The following is a 21,885-nucleotide window of genomic DNA, read 5'->3' on the forward strand; positions in this document are numbered from 1 at the left end:
GCTCACCGGGCTGGGAAAGCCTCTGGGGCGCGCGGAGTGCATCCCAAAGTCCTGGGTTCCTGGCGCCTCGCCCGGGATCGCCGAGAGCGAAAGACCGGGAGGGGAAGGCGGGGATGTGGCGGGGGAGCAATCAATGGCTTAGCCCAGCTTCCCGCAGGAGCTACCGCCCATTCACGGTCTACGCAGGCACCAGCTGGCGGCTGCATCTCTTAGGTACAAGCTCCAGGAAGGCAAAGGCCGGCTGGGGGGCCGGGAGCCCGGGGCGCGCCGCGGGACCCCAGCACCCCCACTGCGCCCAAGCCTCAAGATGCTCTTGGCTTTATGAGGTTCAGTTACGGCCGAGTCCTCCATTAACACCTCCCCTGATTATTGAGAGGCTGGAAGGGCTGAACGCAGCCTCAGAGCGCGTCTCCGCGCACCAGCCCGCGTCTGTGCCCTCTGCCCACCCCTTCCTCCTCCTCCCGATTTGGAAGCATAAACTGAAAATAAAAGACAGGTGGAAGGAGCTGCGGGTCAGAGGTGAGGGATTCGGGTCAATTCTGAGAAAGAGAGAGAGAGCGCGCGCGCGCGCGAGATTGATTTCCATCCAACGGTTTATTTATTTGGATTAACAGAGGAACCCTCGGCAAGACCTGGGGATCAGCCCGCACCTCTGGCCGCCTCCTCCCGCCCTCCCTCCCTGAGGACCTGGTTCTTGGGGGAAACGTCTGGATCTCAAGGTAAGATCCCGCGGGGGTTGTCTCGTCGGAGCGGTTTTCTGGCCTGGGCGTGCGCCCGGACGGCCAGGCACCCCGGGAGCGTCTCGGGCACTGGCGGAGGCAGGCCGGGCTTCATTCGAAGCGGCCCAGGGCCCGAGGTCGCGGCGTGAGAGCAGTTCCGACGAGCCCCAGCGGGGTGGTAGGAGGCGCCGGGGGGCCCCGGGCCGCGCCGCCCCGCTGACGCGCGGCTTTTCTCTGCCAGTGCAGCCACCATTACGGCGTGATCAACTCCTTTTGCTCTAAGAATGCTGAACGGCACCACTCTGGAGGCAGGTGAGTTATACGCCAGGTTCCTTCTCGTTTCCTCTGCCCTTTTTCTTGGGCTGGTGTGCACATTGGGGTGTGTGTGTGTGTGCGCACACGCGTGTGCGCGTCTTCATTGGGTGAAAGAAAGAGGAGTGTGTGTGTGTGTGTGTGTGTTAGAAATTAAACCGCGCTTCGAAGGCTCTAAAATGCAGTCTCGTTCAGTCTCCTGCCAGGATTCCTGAAAGCTCGTTTCCCTCCTTTTGCCTTTCTCTCGAACGTCTTTGACATTTTTGCGGATGGAGAAGGGGAGGTGGAGGTCACGGTGCAGATGAGACGCGAGTTGTCAGCAGCGTGAGGGATGTGCCCTCGATCCTCCGTGGTGCTGCTGGGGGCGTCTCCCCACTGGAAGGGATGGTGGGGGGCAGGGCTGATACCGTTTCTCACCTGCGTAGGGCTTAACTGGAGCTGGCTTCCCCCGCATTTTTTGTTCAATGCAAAGCCCGCGCAGCCGTTCCTGCGCGCGACCTCGGAGGCCGCTGTGCGGGACATCTCCCTTTATTCCTCGGGCGGCTGAGGGCCCACCGCGCAGCAAATGTCAGGTAAAGGGGCTTCGGATTTCGGATGTGGCAACCGCCCCTCGGGAGAAGAAGCGAGGGACCACGGAGGACAGAGATTTGAAAGGAGCAAGCGACGGTCGGGTGGCTTTACGGGTACAGAGGATGTGCGTGGGTCAGAGCGCGGAAGGGTAGGGCCCTGGGGCGCAGGCGGTGCGCAGCTGGGGCGCGGCCCTGAGCTCCCCCTCGATGCAGGAGGGCTCCCCAGACCCCAGCTCCGCTCGACTCGCTCCAATCTGTCTGAAGGGAGGCCCTCCCAGCAGGACTGAATCAGAGATGCGCCGGTGCGGCAGTGCCAGTCTGGACCTGTTTGAACATAGAGATTCGCTATGCCCACCGACTAGAGAAAGGCCTGGCGGCGCGGGGCCATCCGCTCACCTCCTGCCCACCGCAACCGGGGAAACCAGGACTGAGCGCGTGGTTCCCAGCCCCAGACGACGTCGACTCCCCCTGGCCCTGGGGTGCTCACGACAGTGCCAAAAGCCAGACACTGCTTCAAGAGCTGCACCTTTCAGACCAAGGGGGCTCCCCAACCAGTTTTCAGGGTCAGGAGGAAAGGTCACTTCTGCCTTTTGAATGGCAAACCGGGGGTACAGGATCTTGGCTTCCAAAAGTCACATATAAAGAGAACTTAAGTTGCCAATGCTCTGAAGAGAGGGTCTGCTGGGTTATTTTCCCCTCTGGATCCTAAAGGCTCTACTGCTCCCTGGGTAAAGCTATGCATTCCCTTTATTTCCCCTCTCTTGCCCTCTTGGGAGTTTTTCTGGGCCAGAGCCTGGCACAAACTTGCCGTCTTCCTGGGGATTCCAGGACCTTGAACTATCAATCCCCTACTGCTCTGCCCTGCTAGAGACCAACTGCCCGCTTTTCTTGAAAGCGGCAACAGTAGCCAGATGGATGGATCGCAGAGCAAAGAAGAGAATGGACTGCGTGTGCCCAATTGTGAGGAGGGTTGCTACTGGCCAGGGTTGCTACTGGCCACTGCTCCGAATAGAGCTTTGCATTCAGGGAGGAGAGTTGAGACCCTATTATGGGCCACAGGCAGGGGACAGCCCCTTGCACCTGTCCCATTTAGAGAGGCAGAGCCCCAGGAAATGAACCAGGGAGCACTCCAACTTTTAAAGAGCACTCCCGGGCTATTCTGAGGGACACTAGGCTCCAGTCTTCCTCTCCAGAGGTGAAAGAAGTCAGAGCTACAAAGATGCTCTCCTTAAAGTACTTACTGCCCTTAATGAGTAAGAGGTAGTGACGGGGGCCCTCTTAGGTAATCTTTTGGGGCTCCAAGACAAAAAGGATACCCCAGATCACACATCCAATTCTTGGGGAATCTCTTCCCCACCATGGGCATCCTCTTTAAGGAACCGCGAGAGGAGGCAGAGCTGGGTAGGTGGGGAGCAATTTCTGCAGAACTAAAAAGGACTTCCCAAACTCCAGCAGCACCCCCCCCCCACCCCTAGCTTTCTGCAAACTTCCTGCATTGGCTGAGAAGGAAGACTCCTGGCAGTACACTTCTTTATGGGAAGTAGCAACACCCACTGGGTGCAGGAACTTATAACCTGAGTTTTATAAGAAAAAGCAGGCATAGTTGAGATCCAACCCCAAAGCTCACTGTAGAAGGTGTTCCGCCTTGCCTGTACCTGATAGACGATTAGCAAATATTTGTGGAACAGACGAATGGATGAAAGATGGTTTACAGGACTTCTGTGATTGGCTTCCTTGGAGACTTCACAGAACTCTGGCTTTTTCCTGGAATTGTTTTTTAAACTTTCACTTCATTAAGTCTCCAAAGTTCTTCTCTTGCAAGAACAGGGCTGTGTTCTTGGGTTCCTTGTTGTTTTTGCTGAGCAGGACCAAAATTCAACAACAGCCAAACCTAATTCCAACACCCCCATTTGGTAGGTCGGCGATGGGGGGAGAGCAGTAGTTTAGTCCAGAAACTAGACAAAACAGGTTCCTGGATTGAGGTCCCAAATTTGGTTTTTCCTTGGAGCTTCCTTGGGTTAACTGACTGATTTTCTTCGCAGAGACCCCTCCTCTTTCCCCTCCTCCTCCTCCTCGTCCTCCTCCTCGTCCTCCTCCTCCGGGTCTGAGTCCATTTAGCTGCTGGCTTGTGGGAAGGCAATCTGCCCCTTTGTGAGAGGACCTGCTGTCTCTGAAAGAGTTGCTGCTCCCAGCCCCTCCTTGGAGCCCTTCGTTTGTGCACGTGGGTTTGAAAAGCTCACTGATTTCCATCCAAAGGGGCTAATTACATTACTTACAGTAAATAGCAGCCCTGCTGTCCGGTAGGGCTGCCAAAGTGTGTGTGGGGGGGAGGTCTCCAGCTTAGTTCACTTGATTGGCTTCATTTTTGTGTGAAATTGTGTTTTATGAGCTGTATTCTGGCACCCGGAGGACTGTAACAGCGTCCAGTCTGCAAATAACATTATTTTTGACCCTGAGAAAAGAGCAAGGGGAAGCAGCGGAGTCTTGGGTTTCATGGAAGAGGTGACTCCAGCAGCTTCAGAAGGCGATGCTTTGGGACAGGAAGTCAGACTGCTGCACAAGTAGTTCCCGTTCCTCCCTCCATTCTTGTCTGCCTTTCTTCCCTTCCTTCCTCCCTCCCTTCCTTCCTTCCTCCCTTCCTTCCTTCCTTCCTTCCTTCCTTCCTCCCCCTTCCTTTCTTCCCTTCTCATTCTCTTATTTCTTCCCTTCCCCTTTTATCTTCCTTCATCCTTCCCTTCTCTTTTTCTTCCTCCCTCTCTCCCTTCATCTTTACAGATTTGACCACTGTTCCCCTAGAGGGAAGCAAGTCTGCCACCAGGGTACTCCTCTGAGGTATCCGGGATGTGTCAAGACATAAGCCGTTCCTGGGAAAGCCAATGATGGGGAGTGGTGGGAAACAGGCAGGCAGGAGGAAGGAAAGAAGGGGAGAGCAGCCCTGGCTTCCTCCTTTCTCTGGTTAAAGCTGGGTTGGTTCCTGCTGCTGCTCTATGCTTCGGGCCCCTAGGGGGCTTCTGGTGGTTTAAATAAATCGACAATATCAGAGTATTGTGGACACTCTTTAATAGGGCCAAGGAGGGGCCACTGCTAGCGGGAACAGAGGGAGACAGAACAATCCCGCCTCTTGTGAGGTGCAGGTCTGCCATTCTACGTGTCAGCTCTCACCTTCCCCTCCTCCACAGCGAGGAGCCCCTTTCACATCCTCCTGAATGTGCGGTGCATCCAGTTTTACAAGTCCCCTGCCCTGCCAGCGCGGTGGAAACAGCACGCAATAGGGCGTGCACCTAGTCCTGGAGGGCTCCTCCACTTGCTGCCCACATTGAGAAGTTCCAAGTGGGACACTAGAATCACCAGCAGTTTACCTTCAAACCTGAATTGGGTAAGAGAATACCTCACCCCGTATCACGGTTCAGTTGAGTACTCCCCCCCCTACAAGTCCATGCCCTGTCCTCCACATTCATTTTTCAAACAAAACTTTTATGTCAAAAGTAAACTTCAGAATCTTAGGTTCTCGTAGCCTGTTTTTCACTTTGGGTGATGTTCCAGGCCCTGGTAGGATGGAGGGCCTCTAGGCGAGGTGAGGCAACCTGCTTTTAAAAAGTGAGTTGAGGAAGAGGAGTAGAGAGGAATATCTGTTTAACATTTGCTTATTTGGGGTCCCCGGTAAGTTAGGGATCATAAAGTCCACAAGGAGGATACCCAAAGTTTGGAGCTGACATCCTGTATGCCTTGACCTGGGGTCTGATCTTGAACTTGGACCAAATGGGCCCGTTTTCTGCTTCCTGCACCGGGGCGGGGACAATAAGGGCTCCTTTTCCCCTTTAAAACATGATTACTGAGAACTCTTGGAAGGGTGTGTGTGTGTGTGTGTGTGTGTGTGTGTGTGTGTTGGGGGGAGGTAAATGCCCCCTCCTACTAACCCCCCCTCCAGCCCCCTCCCCTTTGTAATGTTTGTCCCTGCTTGCCCATCACCAGGGGGTTGAGAGGAGTATGACAGGTCTTTGTTGTCTGAATAAAAATCCGTGGCAGCTCCAGGGAGAGAACTCCTCCTACTAAATTATCAAAAATGGGCTGGCTTTAGTCTCTTAACAAATTGGACACAGCTACGGCAGGAGCAGTCCCCAACCCAACCTACAGGCACTGGGAACTTGCAAGCAGCCAGGGACCGCTGAAAATAGCACTTCTTTTTCTTTCTTTGTGTTCAAAACTATTTTCTTTCTTCACCAGATTTTGTTTTCCTCCCCCCCCCTCCCCGCTGCAGTTGTTTCCCATTAGTAACTCGATCTCTCAGTAAGATTCGCCTTCTTCGTCTCCTTTCCCCTCCGCCCGTTTGTTTGTTTTCTGCGCATCTCCTTCAGGGAGCCGCTGGGGTTTCCCCCCTTCTTTTTCTTTTTCTTGTTCTTTTTCTTTTCCAAGCAGACCAATTTCCACTCTGTCTGCCTCTTTCTTCTTCCTCCTCTTCCTCTTGCCCTCCGTCCCCGAGCGTCTCTGCGCTCCTCCAACACGCAGATCTCTGCCGTCCCTTCTGCTCCTTCACTCGGATGAGCTGAGAGCCGCGGGCGTGTGTATATGGAAATAGTGGGGTGCCGAGCAGAAGACAACTCGTGTCCTTTCCGTCCCCCAGCCATGCTCTTCCACGGGATCTCCGGAGGCCACATCCAAGGCATCATGGAGGAGATGGAGCGCCGATCTAAGACCGAGGCCCGCCTGGCCAAAGGCGCTCAGCTCAACGGCCGCGACGCGGTAAGGACGGGCCCCTCCGCGGCGGTAGCCTGGCGCCCCGGCGCGCTCTGCGAAGCTCAGGCTCCATTCCCTGGCTGGCCGAGTTGAGGATGGAGGGTCCTAGGGACGTCCGTTCGGGGCTGGTGGGTGGGTTTTCTCCGGTCCGACTGCCTGCCGGGCTAACAAAACCCCCTTTCTGACTTGAAATGTCTCCGCAACAGAGACCCTGAGCTCGCGACTCTCTGCCGCAGCTGTTCCCGGCAGAGCAGGGAGGGCCGGGAGTGAGAGGATGGGGATGTCCCCTTCTGTAGACCTCAAACTCGGGTCTCCGGTCCCCGTGACTCCGGGCGTCAACCCCGGCGAGGATCGCAGCAGGGAGGGCGAGCTGGGTGCGGGCAATGCGCGGACGGCGCGCGCGGCCGTGGCGTCCCGGCCAAGCGGGAGCCCAGGTGGCTCTAGTCTGGGTGTGATGCCGGGATCTTTGGAGAGGACTCAGACTCGACTGGGCCACCTTCAGTTCTCGGGACGCTCGGAGCTCGGCGCTGCCTAACCCAGCGATTTTCGGGGTCTCGGGCTGTCCTGCCGGCCCCTCTAGCGAAACAAGACTGCGTTCAACTTCCGGGCCGGGCGGGTGTATCGTGCAGGGGGAAATCTAATAAAAATCCGGAGGAGCGGGGCACCTAGCCTATGCGCCAGAACTTCTAAGCCTTAAACGATGTAATCAAACTACCACTGTTACTATTAATAATCTCTGTGCTTCCCTTTCCCACTTAAGAGCCGGAGGGGGAAAAACTACAGAAGTCTCCGGAAATGATTTCAGCCAAACAGAGCTGTGTAGATCCTTCGGCATCACACCGGGCATCGTAGCTCAAAGCAACCCCGTAGACTGCCCGGCGGGTCAGTGGTGTTTTGGGTCCCACCAAGTAGCCGAGTTGGTGGATGTTTCCACATTCGCAACATGAATATAGCGTGGAGGGCCCCAGGTCTGTAAAAGGAAGAAACTTCACTTTTCCAGGCCCACCGAAGTTTTGTGGGGGAGTCCAACCGATTTCTGCTAGTCTTGAGGGAAATGACTAGTGGTTACTTTCTTCTTTTTCTTTTTCCTTGTTGGGGCTATCCTGTTTAAAACCAAAAAGCAACCCAAACCCGAATTTCGTGGCCGGTTTGGTCTCGTCACAGTGAGGTTTCCTCATCTTCAGCTGGGTCGATGGGTAAGCCGGCGGAAAGCTGAACTTGGGCACTAAACAGATTTTCAGGACACAGGTCTCCCGGGTATGTTAATGCGAGGGAAAGGGGGTCTGTGCAGAGGGGCTGGACAACGGACTCTTCCTGGGAACAGGCACTTTTATACCCTTACTAGGGAGAGGATCAATATCCGTGAAAATCAGAAAAAGGCCAAATATACCCCGGTCAAAACAATGTCGAACAAATTAGCACAGGTATCATAATCTCTTCCTTCCTTTTAATTTAACGCTGCCCGTAAGAAATTAGAGAAATGGAATGGTTTCAAAACAATCTTGTGTTCGTTCAAATCTCCTTTCCATTCCCCAGTAAAAATTTCCATCGTTTTATTTTGTGTGCGTTGAAAGCTACGATTTTTAGCATGTATATTCGAGTTTGAAAGCATCCGCCAAACTATACTTGATGCGCTCCTAGCATTTTTAAAAGAGGCTCGAGGTGGACGGCTGTCTTTAAGGTTTTAAAAGAGGGTGGAGATGGCCAGCCTGTCTTTAGGTTAATAGCCCCGGGAGAATGCGAACGCAGGGTTCAGGCAGGCACTGCAGAAAGGGAGTGAGTCGCAAAAGGAAAAATCGCTAACTTTTCCCCGACGTTTGTCTTTGTGCTGTGGCCCCTGACCCTTGCCATGCTCCCGGAACGACTGGAACTCCCGCTGCCGGGAGGAAACTCCGCGTTGTGCGTCCCCACCGCGCTAGTCCTCAGCGGTGCGATGTGCTTGCCTTGCAGGGCATGCCCCCGCTAAGCCCCGAGAAGCCTGCTCTGTGCGCCGGCTGCGGGGGCAAGATCTCGGACAGGTACTACCTGCTGGCTGTGGACAAACAGTGGCACCTGAGGTGCCTGAAGTGCTGTGAATGTAAGCTGGCCCTGGAGTCCGAGCTCACCTGCTTCGCCAAGGACGGTAGCATTTACTGCAAGGAGGATTACTACAGGTATTCCCGCCCCTATCCCTTACACCCCGGTACACCTGGCGGGGCCACCTGCCCGAACCCGGGAGCTTCCTCTCTGTCCCCCACCTTTCGCCCCTTCGGGGTACGGTTAGCAATCCCGAGACCGGGGAAGTCCACTGCACACGCCTTCAAGCTGCGCCACCCCCACGAAGGGCGGTGAGGATGGGTGGGAGGGACATCCAAGGTCAGGAGCTACCGGTGAATATCCCCCGCTACCGACACTTCACAGCTCAGTAGAGGGAATCTGGAGAAATCTTGAAATAGTGAATGAATATGTGTCTGTCTACCGAGACTAAAGCGGGTATTTTTTCCTTTTCTTCCGTTTACTACGAACTGGGCGAGACCCGCACCTTGGAACTGAACTGATGGCCCGGGGAGCCGGAACCCGGTGTTAGGTTTTCGCGAGGGTGGCGGGAGACCACGTAAATGACCATGGAAAGGAATAATCGCCGTTGGTGAAACCCAAGCCACTCAGTTCTGAGTTCCATTTACTGCTTGTTAGAACCATGCCGGCTAGCCTGGAGAGTAAACTCCAGGGATGTTTTTTGATGCTTCCCAGTTATTTTTTCTGGAGTGGGAAAGAGAACTATGTGCAAGTGACCTAGCTCTGCTCTCAACCAAAGGGAGAGAGGTGATTTAAAAAGAATTAGATTTCTTCTGTAAAAGCGTCTGTCTGAATGCTTTCACGCACACTCACACATCCATAAATAATACCACCACCCTTCATAGAATGTTTTGTAACGGATAAAACCCTTTCCCTTGGCATTGCAATTTAATATTCTTTACCTAGCGTTTGAATTAGTGCGGGTTTGTTTGGTTGTTGGACTTTTTTCTTTCTTTCTTTTTTTTTTTTGGCTTTTTTTTTTTTAAATCTTAACTTTACAGAGAAGGAAACTGAAGATGTTACTCTATTCTTCTCATTTTAATGTAAGAGTTCTTTGTCCTGCTTCACCAGAACAGGTCAATAAGCAAATAAAATTAATGACCAAATGGACCCGTGTCCTCTTCTCCCGGAGACCTCGTAGGTGTCAGTCTAGGACCACTGCTGACCAAACCCCAGGTGTCACGGGTGGGAGATGGCCCTGCCTTTGCCTCACCCAGCGCCCTGACATGACTTTTTTTTTTTTCCAGAAGGTTCTCTGTGCAGAGATGTGCCCGCTGCCACCTTGGCATCTCCGCCTCTGAGATGGTCATGCGTGCCCGAGACTCTGTCTACCACCTGAGCTGTTTCACCTGCTCCACTTGCAACAAGACCCTGACCACGGGTGACCATTTTGGCATGAAGGACAGCCTGGTGTACTGCCGCGCCCACTTCGAGACCCTCTTGCAAGGGGAGTATCCACCGCAGTTGAGCTACACCGAGCTGGCGGCCAAGAGCGGAGGCTTGGCCCTGCCTTACTTCAATGGCACTGGCACCGTGCAGAAAGGGCGGCCCCGGAAGCGGAAGAGCCCAGCGCTGGGAGTAGACATCGTCAATTACAACTCAGGTGGGCCCTTACTACTCCCTCCTCCCCCCTCCAGCCCTGGCCTGGCTTCCTGAGGAGGATTCCATGGAGCTCCTTTCCCATTCAAGATCTGGTGGCAAGAGGGGGTTTTGCTTAACATGCCTCATTCCTCAGTACAACTACCTTTCACTCAGAAGAACGGGAAAGAGGGAGAGGAGGAGAGAAGAGAGAGAAGGAGAGGGGGATAGAAGGAGAAAGGGAGAGGGAAGAGAAAGACCTTTATTTAGGTTGTGGCAAAAAACACATTCATGACCATGGGGCTGCAATGACTTCCCCCAAACAGGCAGAGCCAAATCCTTGTTGCCCATTAGTTAATGAGCCCATTAGTTTCTGGCTCCCAGTTGGAGCAAAACAGCCCCAGGGCAATTCCTGCGTGGAAGCCAAATTATAGATCTTGGAGGAGGTTTTCCTATATACTGAAAAAAAAAAAAATCTTCAGAGCCCAACTCCAGTCTGTCTAGAGGGGGCAGAGGCTGTGGTCACCAGCCCAGAGTTAATCAGGAACACAGTTGGCAAGAGTGTTGAAAACCAAATCCCTGATCTTGGTGAAAAGCAGCTGTAGGGGTGGGAATCACTCTCCATAGCTGAGCTGGCCCGCCCCTTCCGTAGGTCAGGGTACTCATCCAACCAGCTCACTCCCTGTATGATAAATCATCCGGACCTCCAGACCCCTTGGAAAAATGAAAGAAGCTCCAGGTTAGGCCCACTGAGGAGGCTTAGTGGTGAGACAGGCTGCTCTTCTGTCCTCCACTGGCCTTCTCTCTTAATTAAAAACAAAATGCAGGCAACAGGCCTGAGAGCACACGTTCTTCCTTGTTTTGGGGGACACCTATCATTTATCAATCTCTCTCATTCACCACTTTCCCATGGTTCGTAGTATGCCCGGCTCTCCATCCCCCAGGTGAGGATGGAGATGGATATTGCAGATCCTATCTTCCTCCATGCAGGAAGGAAGCTCTTCTTTTGAGTTCCAGACACTGGGAAAAGGGGCCTGGAAAGCCCCAAGCTAACTCTTGGGCACTAAGGACTGGTTTCCCTTGCTGGGCCCAGCCCTGGATGGTAATCTTAGAGGCAGGGCACTCAGGCTAGGGAGTCCATTCTATTGGAAGGGACCTTGGGGACCTCGCTGTGGCAACCCCACTCTGACACCATGAGCACCCAGATACCAGCTAAAGCATGGACATCTAAGAACACAGATCTTGCTGGTTTTTGTTTTACAGTCCCCACTGCCTGGTACGGTGCCTGACCCATTGTGGCTCAATGGTAAAGGAAGTAATCCAGTCGGATAAGTGATTTATCCACAGTCACATAGCCAGTGTGAACCATTTGGAACTAATAGTCCTGCTCTGAGCCCGAGCCCGAAGTTTTCAGGGAAAGCCTCTCTGGAAGAGCGGGCTCTCCCCAGCCTTCTGCTTGGCTCCCTCCTGGGGTTGTCGGCTGATTTAACTGAGGAGAAGGAATCCCGTCCGGGTCAGCGCGGCGGGCGGCATCCCACGGAGATTAGGGACCAGGGAGCTCAGCGCCGCTGCACTTGTCCCTCGAGGGTTTATGCCAGGGTCGCTAGACCAAGGGAGAAGCGCCGGCTGGCTCGCTACAGACCCCACCCGGGCCGGTTCATGGCAGGGCAGCGGGCGCAGCCCCGGGTTTTGCCAACCCCCGGCTGCGGGTCGCGGCCTCGCGCTCGCCCCTGCTGCGCTTCCGCAGGGGCTTTTGGTTCGGGACCACTTTGCCCAGTGCGCTCATTTCATCTCCTTTGATGCGAGGTCCCCGGAGCAGGACAAGCAGGGCACTAATTGTTCTTTATTAATAGAAGATGACATCGGAATCTCGAGCCACTCACCAAGGCCCTAATGCCCTAATTAGAGAGAGACAGAGACAGAGACCAAGAGGCCGAGACCCCCATAACGAGCGAGTCCTTTGGAGAAAGGGAATCCCTCAGCCCCGAGAAAGTGTGCAGAAAGGTGATTTCTATCCACGCGGCAGCAATCCTAGTTTTCACGCTTAAATGTTTATTTTATCTAACTAGCTAAATTTGATTTTGTCTTGGGTCTTACTTTATGTTAGAAAGATCCGGGAAGATTTAAGAACAGAATTTAGTATCCCCTACTTCTAGAGCGTGTACATTTATTTCTTAAAAAAAAAAAGAGAAAAGAACATCTCCTTCCACTTAGTCTTTAGTTTGCAAATTAGTGCTGCTGCAAGGTTTATTGAGAAAGGTGATGCTGTTTTGCTCATGCAGGGGAAAGGGTTGCCGAGGCCTCCCTATCCTGAGTTTGTACATCACACCACCCCAGACTGGGTGCCCCTTAATTAGCACCCACCCCATCCTTTCCAGACTTTTCCTAGAGATACAAATGAATAGTATGTACTTCTTTAAAATCAAATGAAAATAAGCTCGAGAAATTGGGTTGAAGATATATGAACAGAAATCAACCCTGCTATTAAAAAAGTGTTTATGAATCTAATGCCAATTTGTTACAAAACTAGCAAAAGATAAGCTTCAGCAAATTTAAAACATGTTAAACGGTAGAAAATAAAATGCACCCAGAGTTTTAACTCATGATTTTAGCTTTTTCTGGATCTTACATTGCCATCTCTGGTTAAATGTAACCTAGTCTCAGAAAGAGTAACACTAACACTAAACTAATATAATTTATACATTCGTATATTTTAAAAAACATATACAGAACATGTGTTTAGGATTCAAAGACATCCACAGAAGATGTGAAACTTGGTAAAGATCATTTAGTGCTTGACATCTGGCAAATGCCTTTCAATGAGAATATTCCTAATTTATACCTCCTTGTGCAGATACCAGACAGATATTTTAGAAAGAGACATAGTTTATTTGGAATGCTGGATTGAAATGAAGCCCTCCACAGGTGAGAAGAAGATCTAGTCTAGGATAGGCAGCTCTCATTTGGATAACTTAGCGTTAATGGAGAGACTACATTTTTGCTAGTTTAAAAAATTTCCCTTCCTTAACGTTTTCTTCGATTCCAAACTTCAAAAAACTCTTGATGGTTGTTAAATTAGCCTGGCACTGACCCCTAGTGGTCTCCCAGGGATCAGTTAGTTCTCAGAAGGTTACACACCTTCAGAACAGAAACTCACTTTACTCCAGATGACCACTTCATAAGTGAATGGAAAAGAAAATATTTAGATCGTCTCACTGCCTTTATAATGCCAGATATGTACTTAGAGGTGTATGGTTAAAGCAGTTTTAAGAGCGTTATCATTTCATCTCATAATTCAGGGGGGAAAACACATATAGCTTTAGAAGCAGAGTCTGGGGAAACACAATCACTTCCAAGTTTATATAATGCATTTGTAGTTAAACACAAGCAATTTAGGATAATGCACTGAGTTACTCTGTGGAAGAAACAGCTTGCTCTTTTAAGTTGAACAATATGATGACACTGTCACAGGAAAATCACACAGTAATATCTGTTTAATAAAGAGCTAACAATCTCCTCATACACTGGATTTTAGTCTATGTGGAAACAAGTCCCATTATTGTGTTTAATGAACTAAAGTTATCTGCTGAGTTGTTAATCAGCAATAATGAATATAGAATGCATATTCAGAAAAGCAATTTAATCAAACTATTCTATAATTAGTTTTCATAGACTTCGTTTTAAAGACTAATGAAGTACATACTGAAGATAGGAATCATACTCATCTCTAAAAAATATTATTGTGGGGTGGGGGAATGGCTAAGGGCATTATTTAAACACTAAGTTAAGTCTTCTATCCCAAGTGTAATATTCAATTTGATGTGCTGTTCAGGAAAAGTTACATGTTGCTCACATATGATAGGAATGAAATCATATTTGAAGAAGCCCCCAATGACTGAGGTGTGCCTCTTTGACCATTTTCTTGTGGGCACATTTATAACCTGGTTGTCTGAAATATAGCTCAGTTTACTGGAGTTAAGTATAGTTTTATAGTAGGTCATAAGATGCTGTTTCATCCATTTGAGGATATGAAAGTACAATTCTGTGGAATATTTGAACCTAACATATCCCCACTGGGCTAAAATAGGATAAAATGTAAAGTACATTCTTTCTCTTATCTCTGAGTACATGTTACTCTTCTGCTGCAGTTTAAGAAGTCTATGTTTAACATTTGTATGTATATATTCAGCTTGGAATCCATTTGTGTTGACTTGATTTTTCATTAACAGTCATTCAATTTTATTGATGAACAAAGATTCAAAATCTTGGTGAAATGCTTTTGAGTCCTGGCCCTGTACTCAACTTAGGGGACACAAAGGTGAATGTTATATAATCTTTCCCTCAATGAACTTATCTGCTCTTTTGCCAAATGTGCCCTCTACTTATGTATCTTATGGAAATATAAACAAAGGAGACATTAATTCATGATTAATATAATGTCCTCTTACATTAGAGAGAATTGCTTGTAAAAGGGATTTTGTGATGAAATGTGATGACCTCTTGGTTGATGACCAAAACTACTGTTTCTGTGTATATGCTGACTTATGAAAAATAAGTTTTAGAACATAATTCTAACCAGAGCATAGCAGACAAATAATATTTTATCAAGCAGAAGACCTAATATTAAGAAATGCCTTGCTTTTTTCAGATTCGGGTTTTGTCTGCTCCCCACCAAGTGATAAGATTAGGTTGATTTTAGATATCCTATTATAATGTACTAAAATGTAGGATGATCAGATTTGAAAATGCATCCTATAAATAACTGAAGTAATGTCCTTTAAGTTGAAATGTTGGCTGAATCAGTCAATATTTAGCAAAATATTTTCATTTTGTAATCCTATTTTCTTTGCAGAGCCAGTACGTTATTGGAAATGGCCTTTTAAATGTGCCACTTTACATCCTGGGGATGATGACTTTCAGGCTGGTTTCAAAGGCTGGGTTGTTTTGCCCTCAATGATGAGCAGGACTTTGCAAGGAGAGAGATGTCACCCTCTTTCTGCCAGGCCAGCCAGGGGGCACAGCTCAAATCCCACTCACTCACATCCACAGCAAAAAGGGCCAAGATCTGAGCTGAGAAATAAGCGTCATCAGTGTCTCTGAACTGTGAGCTGTGGGGAACGCTTCAGGCATGAACTGAGTGAAGAGAAGTCTGAGCTCATTCTCTTTCAGAAATATTTATTAAAATAACTCCAGGGGAAAACTATTTTCTTCCTGGAATTGTCCAATGTCAACCAGATATAGCCTAAAACCCTTAAAAATAATATTCTTAGGATTACATAGGAAATCTACAAATTCTTATTTTGTAACTTCTCCCTTTTCTCCAGCTACTCTCTACCTTTTTCCTGATTGGGAAGACTCTAGGAGTATCAGAAAAAGCTAAAAATTGGAACTGACTTAAATTCTTCCTTAGTTGGTGGGCTCTCAAAAACTCTCACATTTGAGTGAGCTGAAATTACTTGTTTGCATATCCCTCACGGATGGAACAGTGCCTTCGGTTAGTATGTCTCCTTTCACAAACAGACAAAATATGGAATCTCTAAAAACAGTGTGTGTTGTGGAAGGGCAGGTGCCGATATGCATAAATACATTAGAGATTTTCCTTTTCACTCTCGGATGTCTCTTTCACACTTATGGCTTGTTTGTCTTCCTGAGCTTTCTAGTAACCATTATGCAAAAGAGAGGATTTATCTAATACTTTTCTATTATATAAACTTTGGTCGTGTCCGTATTAAGAGACTGGTTTTGCTGACTTTGGCAATTAACCTCTTTGTTTTGTCTAGCTACCGCTTATAATTGGGTTGACAGCCTTTCCCACTGTTGCTTTATTATCACAGCATTATACAGCCTGCCATCCCTGCAACTAATGTCTGACTTTCCACTGAGCACTTGTTTGTTCACTGTTACCGCAACAGGTTGTAATGAGAATGAAGCTGACCACTTGGACCGGGATCAGCAGCCTTACCCACCCTCTCAGAAGACCAAGCGCATGAGAACCTCCTTCAAGCACCACCAGCTCCGGACCATGAAATCCTACTTTGCCATCAACCACAACCCAGATGCCAAGGATCTCAAGCAGCTTGCTCAGAAAACAGGCCTCACCAAAAGAGTTTTGCAGGTAAGAAACCTCCATCATTGGCTGTGTATACCTCTCCCTTACCCTTGCCAGTAAAATAGTTCTCTTCCCTGTTCAGAGCAATACAGATATTTCCTGTACTGCTTTTCATTAGGTTATCATAGTTATCTCCCTAGAGGGTAGGCTGCAATTTTGCAGGGGCTTCCTGAAGGGTGCCCACAGACAGACCCAGGATCTTCTCAAATCCAGCTACCTTCTCCCTACAGATGGAGAGATGGGACCACCAAAGCCAGCAGTTTGCCTCACTGCTCTGCTAATGAGGCTGATGTTACTTGTATAAGTTGTGGCTTTAGAGAGTTCCATTCACACTAGGCTCAGTGCAGAGTTGAAGAGGAACCTGCTGGTGCTTTTGTATTTCAGAAAACTCTTGGCAGCCTCACTCACAGGCCATGACCTTCCAAATGCAAATTGACCCCCTTTCCCCCCCTGACTCCTGAGCCACAACTAGGGTTAGTGTCTCAGCAACCAATTGTAGCAAGTATTTTCCCATTTTAGTAAACCAGGTTTTAAAACTAAACATTGGGAGTTAGATCTGCTGTCCAATTGTTTTCCTAAACTCATCATGGTAAGAATATACAACTAATGAAATTATAGTGGGTTGCTCTCGGTCACCTGTGATCCTCTTCTACTTCTCAGTGACGCATTGCAGACACTTAAAATTCCACAAACCAGTTTCTGGCTGCTTGGGGTCTGTGGTCCTGGGTTTTTCCTATGAAAAGACTACTTACCACGTGTCAGACTCAAGGATAGCCTGAAATCAGTGATGGTCATTTCATACAAGTCATTCTTACTTTGCGAAACTTTCAGTGATCCTGCCTCTCCCCATTCTCAAAAGATAACAAACATTTAAGGAATCAGGATATATTTTTCCCCTTTATCTCTGTGCCTTCATTTCTATGGCATCTCCACTTAAGCATCAATTGTCCCAAGTGGCACTTGTTAATGCTGGGGGGATATATGCAGTTGAGAGAGTATCTGTAGCATTACTTGAATTACTCTGTTCTAAAAGAAAGCCAAAACCCGCCCCCCCCCACAAACAACAACAACAACAAAACCCTTCTCTCCCAAGAAAAACAAACAATTATATTTAAAAAGAAAACATACATTCAAAAAAAGAAAGAAAAGAAAAGCAAGCAAGAAAAAAAAGGAAAGAGAAAAAAAATAAGTATAAAATAAACATCGGTAAAGAAATCAATTGGGATTGGTTTGCAGGTTTGGTTCCAAAACGCACGAGCCAAATTCAGAAGGAACCTTTTGCGGCAGGAGAATGGGGGTGTTGATAAAGCTGATGGCACGTCGCTTCCGGCCCCGCCCTCAGCAGACAGCGGCGCTCTTACTCCACCCGGCACTGCGACCACTTTAACAGACCTGACCAATCCCACTATCACTGTAGTGACATCCGTGACCTCTAACATGGACAGCCACGAATCCGGAAGCCCCTCACAAACTACCTTAACGAACCTTTTCTAACATTGGTTTTTTTTTTTTTTTTAATTCTTCCTCTTCTTTTATTATTCTAATTATTATTTTATTATTTACAAGATTTTTTTTCTAACCCACAAGATATTTGGGAAATAAAAACAACAGCTTGGTGTGTAGCATCTGCAGCCACTTGGCAAATGAGTTTACAGTATTGTCTCCTTTACAAAGTGGTTTTTTTTTTTTTTTTTTTGTCTACAAAGTGTATTTGTTTTTGTTTTTGTTTTTAATTAGATCTTTCAGTTGGTAAGGGGAGTTTTTGAATTATTCTAATAAGTGCCTCTTAAAATTGTATGTTACTTATTTCCAGAATCTCGAAGAAAAAAAAAAGTGGTATTATGATGGGCAAATAATCATATTCCGAGTTAAATGATTAGGTTAATAAAGAATCAGAATATTAAAGTTATTTTTAAAATCTTGCGATTGTATGTGTACTTACGGAATTTTGAAAACTTCACATTGTTTTTTTTTTTTAATTTTAAAACTGAAAAAATGTTTTGATCATTCTTTTTTCTTACAAATGAGGAATATGATTAAACAAAACCATTATCTACAGCAGCTCCAAATATTAAAGATTAATTAGGTGGGAAATCTGTTCCAAGGATGTGACTTTTCCTTTTTTTGGGGATGTACATCCCAGCAAAATTTGTTAGTTATTTGTTTTTCAACATTTGAAAAATACTTAAACTCCCTGGGTATCTATGAAAATTCCATGTAGAGTTTGAAATTCTATACTTTTAACCTAAAGCTAAAAATGATAGTTGTAAAACCATTCTTTCTAAATTAATTTTTTTCCTAGGGAAAATGGAAATAAGCAAAATATAATTTTTTAAGAAGTTAAAAAATCAGTATAATTTAGTTAATAGATCTATTAATTGGCTTCAGCTGTACCATGATATTGTATCTGGCATTCTATATGAATAATGTTTTTTAAAAAAACCTTAGTAGACAAATATCAAAAACAAGAAATCTTTGGTTTGTTTTGCTTTATTTTACTTTGGCATAGGTTGATATATTTGTCAGAAAAAAAGCTTTTCTGACGTTACAGATTGAAAGTTATTAGTCTTAAAGTAAATAAACTCAGAAGCCTTGTGGATGCTGATCTGAATATATTTCCTAGTTTACAGTAGCATTTTTTTTCTTTTAATTTAAGCTAAAATCTTAATGGTCTGGGCAGTGGTGAATGTTCATCTATATGCTTCTGTTGTAGTTAAATACCAATTAGATTGTGGATTTCCTAAAAAAAAATAAATAAAAAAGAAGTCAAGATATATGTCTTGCTTTAGTGGATTGTTAAGAATAACTTTGCACATATTCTCCACTTTTTGGACCCCTTAAATCTCCTTCGGTGGTCAAAGTGGCTATTTAATAGATTTTAAAGGTGTCCTTCTGGCTGTATAAATGTGTGGTTACATATTGACAGTTCACTGCCCACATTAAAGTGCATTATTGTAACTTTTGCTCAGGGTCTTTAGAAAATTAGCACAGAAAGTAGCTTATTTTTTAAAAAAAGATGGTGGAAGATAAGTTAACACTGTAACAGAAGAAAGGTGTGATTGCCATTATATATTTAGCAAGTGTGGTTATCATCTTATATGGAGCTTAAATCTTGACTTTTCATATTTCTATTACATTTTGGGCATTTACCACTAACCAGACCAAACAACCTTGGTAAGGCTGAGATCTTATTAATACACTTTTACAGGTAAAATATTGATACTTATAAATTTTGTTCTTTGACAGAACAATGTATGGTACTATAGATCTACTTTATTAAGTAGACTAATTATAACTCAGTTCTCCTATGTGCCTTATGATATAACTTGGAAGTAAGTTTGTGAAAAATCAGGATATATGTGTTGTTTGTTAAATTAACTGTTTTAAGCCCTTTTGACACCTCACTAGTTTTGTACTGTTTTACCTCTTATTTCCGAAACTCTTTTTATGGTGTATCCTGTTAGAGGGGACAAACATGTCATAGAAAGCAGTTGTGCACTCTTTCAAATATAGTTGATAAATTCAATAATCTTATATATTGAGCTTCGTGTTTATAGTACAGTAAGTGGTCTAGCAAAATTGTCCATGTTTCTTTGTTTATTGATAAATGCATTGTATAGAAACTATTTCCCCTAAATATTTATGGACCAAACAATTGTGATATATCCTATTAAATTTGTGTGAATAAACCATTTTGAATCTAAGGAGTTTTATTTCCCATCAGTTTTATTTTTAAGGTTAATTGTACTAATGTGTTTCCAATATCTGTATGTAAAAGCTATTAAAGTGGTAATACAAAAAAATTTTAAATATTCAAACATACAAATAGTTTTCAGATTTCCAAACTTCTGATTCATTTTAAATGTACACACCATTGCATATGCAATGTAATTCAACTTAGAATTACCTTTAAATATATTTTCTTATAATAAAAGTAATGCCCCACGGATTTGACTCCGCCTAATTTTTAGAATTAAAAACAAGATAATTAGCAGATAAAGTAATTGCATGAAAAGAAACTTAACTATGATTAAGATTTAATATTAGGTCTATTGAGCACAAATGGATATTTGTAAATCAAAATAGAAATTGCAGACCCCTAAAAGCCAAGTTGCTCTGTAGTTAATAAATTGTCACTATGATTTTTTTCAGGGAGAACAAATCTTGGGGCATTACAGCCAAACATCCCGACGTTTGAAAATTCCCTAAAGTATTAAAAGAAGGGGAAAAGTTTGATCGGAAATCCACTGCAGTGAAGACAAAGACAATATTAGGTTATGATAATCATACATTTTAAAATCTATTGAGCCAAAAAAGAGAGAGAGAGAGAGAGAGAGAGACTTAAATGTCATTTACTGAATGTTAACAAAAATTCTGTTCTTTATGGTGTCTAACACAAATGGAGGCTTAAAGTTATGTGGTTTAAAACAAAATTAGATAAGCCGTGTATAAACCAGAGAGCAGCCTGGCGGTAATCTGCCCACCCCATATTTGAAGAAATTTATTATTGCTTAAAAAAAAAATCCCACACATTTGTCAAGCACAGTAATTGTAAAATAAAGTCCAAAAACATCCATTTCACTTGCTTGCTAATGTGTACTAGTCCTATCTGTTCATGGCATTTTCCAATTGTAAATTCAAAGAAAAGCTATCGCTCCTTTGAGAGTATAGGCTCAAAACCCAGTAATTTTAGTATTATTGTTTATTCCTTCCTTTTTAAACAGAAATCTCTGCATGCACTTTTACATCTGTCACTTCTATACGTCTCTGTATGATGACTTATCTTTGCTGTTTCTTGTATGATAAATAGCTTTCATTAATAAACATTTTATTTGATGCAAACATAGTTAACTTTATGTTAAATACACACTGTTGAAATTACTTTTGAACACTGTCTTAAGAGGCAGCACGATACATTTCCAACTTGTGATACTTAGGAAAAAAAAAATCCAAACAATCTAATGAGGTGAAATTCCGATAGTCTAGGATAAAAGGACTTCCTTAGTTTTTAACTTTTCATGACTTTTTATTTGTTGTATTCAATCGACCCATGTATAAAAAATTAAAAAAAAAAACAAAGAAAACACAAATTACAACAAAAAATAAACCTAAGAATAAATAAACCGTTGTGTAAAATTTCAGCAACGTTTTTAGATTGTTAGGGTAAAATTTATAGATCCTCTGTAAGTTTACATGTTTGCTATGCAATGAGCAAATTTATTGAAGTATACAAATATATCCTGAACTATGAAAAGATCCAATCTTTACATAGTTCAAATTACATGTGATATTACAAACAAAGGAGCAAGTGGAAAGAAAAACAAATATTTAGGAATGAGGTTTTCTTTTTTAATTGTTAAAGGGAATATTTGAAGAAAGAATTTTTTAACGATTCCTATTTAGCTGTATATCCAAAGCATATGTTAAACAAATTAACATATAACTTTCCAGAAAATTTTTCATTATGATGAAATTTTTATTATATACAAATGAACCCTATGTAAATGATGTAACTTTTATGAATGACAGACATTAAATATTTCACTTACATGTATTCTCAGAATTTTGAATGTTTTCTTAAATGCTTTCACTTCCTGAATGCTAAAAAAGGGAAAAAAAATTTAAAGAGAACTTACTAAAAAAAAAAAAACGCAATGCACCATGACAAGTAGACTATTTTGAGTGATCATGAAACATGCTGGTTTTGTCACTAACTTGAATGTTTATGCCTCATTGAAACCTCATCCATGGCTATAGCAACTTAAATAGATTTTCCAATACATTTCCACCCAGTTTATTCAAATCCTTG

The 21,885-nt window shown here is 45.2% G+C and overlaps 1 protein-coding gene across 3 annotated transcripts; it reads left to right on the top strand.

Annotated features, from left to right (window-relative positions):
- The first annotated feature begins 1,003 nt into the window (after positions 1-1,003).
- On the top strand, positions 1,004-20,481 carry LHX9 (LIM homeobox 9). 3 transcript variants are annotated; one of them, XM_044377762.1, is made up of 6 exons: positions 1,004-1,031; positions 6,222-6,340; positions 8,285-8,487; positions 9,637-9,992; positions 15,880-16,082; positions 17,313-17,570. In XM_044377762.1, the coding sequence occupies exons 1-6, from the start codon at positions 1,004-1,006 to the stop codon at positions 17,568-17,570; spliced, it is 1,167 nt and encodes a 388-aa protein (XP_044233697.1). The 3 variants fall into 3 exon arrangements, with proteins under 3 accessions (XP_044233697.1, XP_044233698.1, XP_026336498.2); XM_044377763.3 differs by lacking the exons at positions 1,004-1,031; positions 17,313-17,570 and adding an exon at positions 20,229-20,481 and having other exon boundaries at positions 5,893-6,340; XM_026480713.2 differs by lacking the exon at positions 1,004-1,031 and having other exon boundaries at positions 6,167-6,340.
- The last annotated feature ends 1,404 nt before the right edge of the window (positions 20,482-21,885 follow it).

The sequence above is a fragment of the Ursus arctos genome, unplaced genomic scaffold, assembly GCF_023065955.2.
Source record: "Ursus arctos isolate Adak ecotype North America unplaced genomic scaffold, UrsArc2.0 scaffold_2, whole genome shotgun sequence".
NCBI classification, from domain to species: domain Eukaryota; kingdom Metazoa; phylum Chordata; class Mammalia; order Carnivora; family Ursidae; genus Ursus; species Ursus arctos.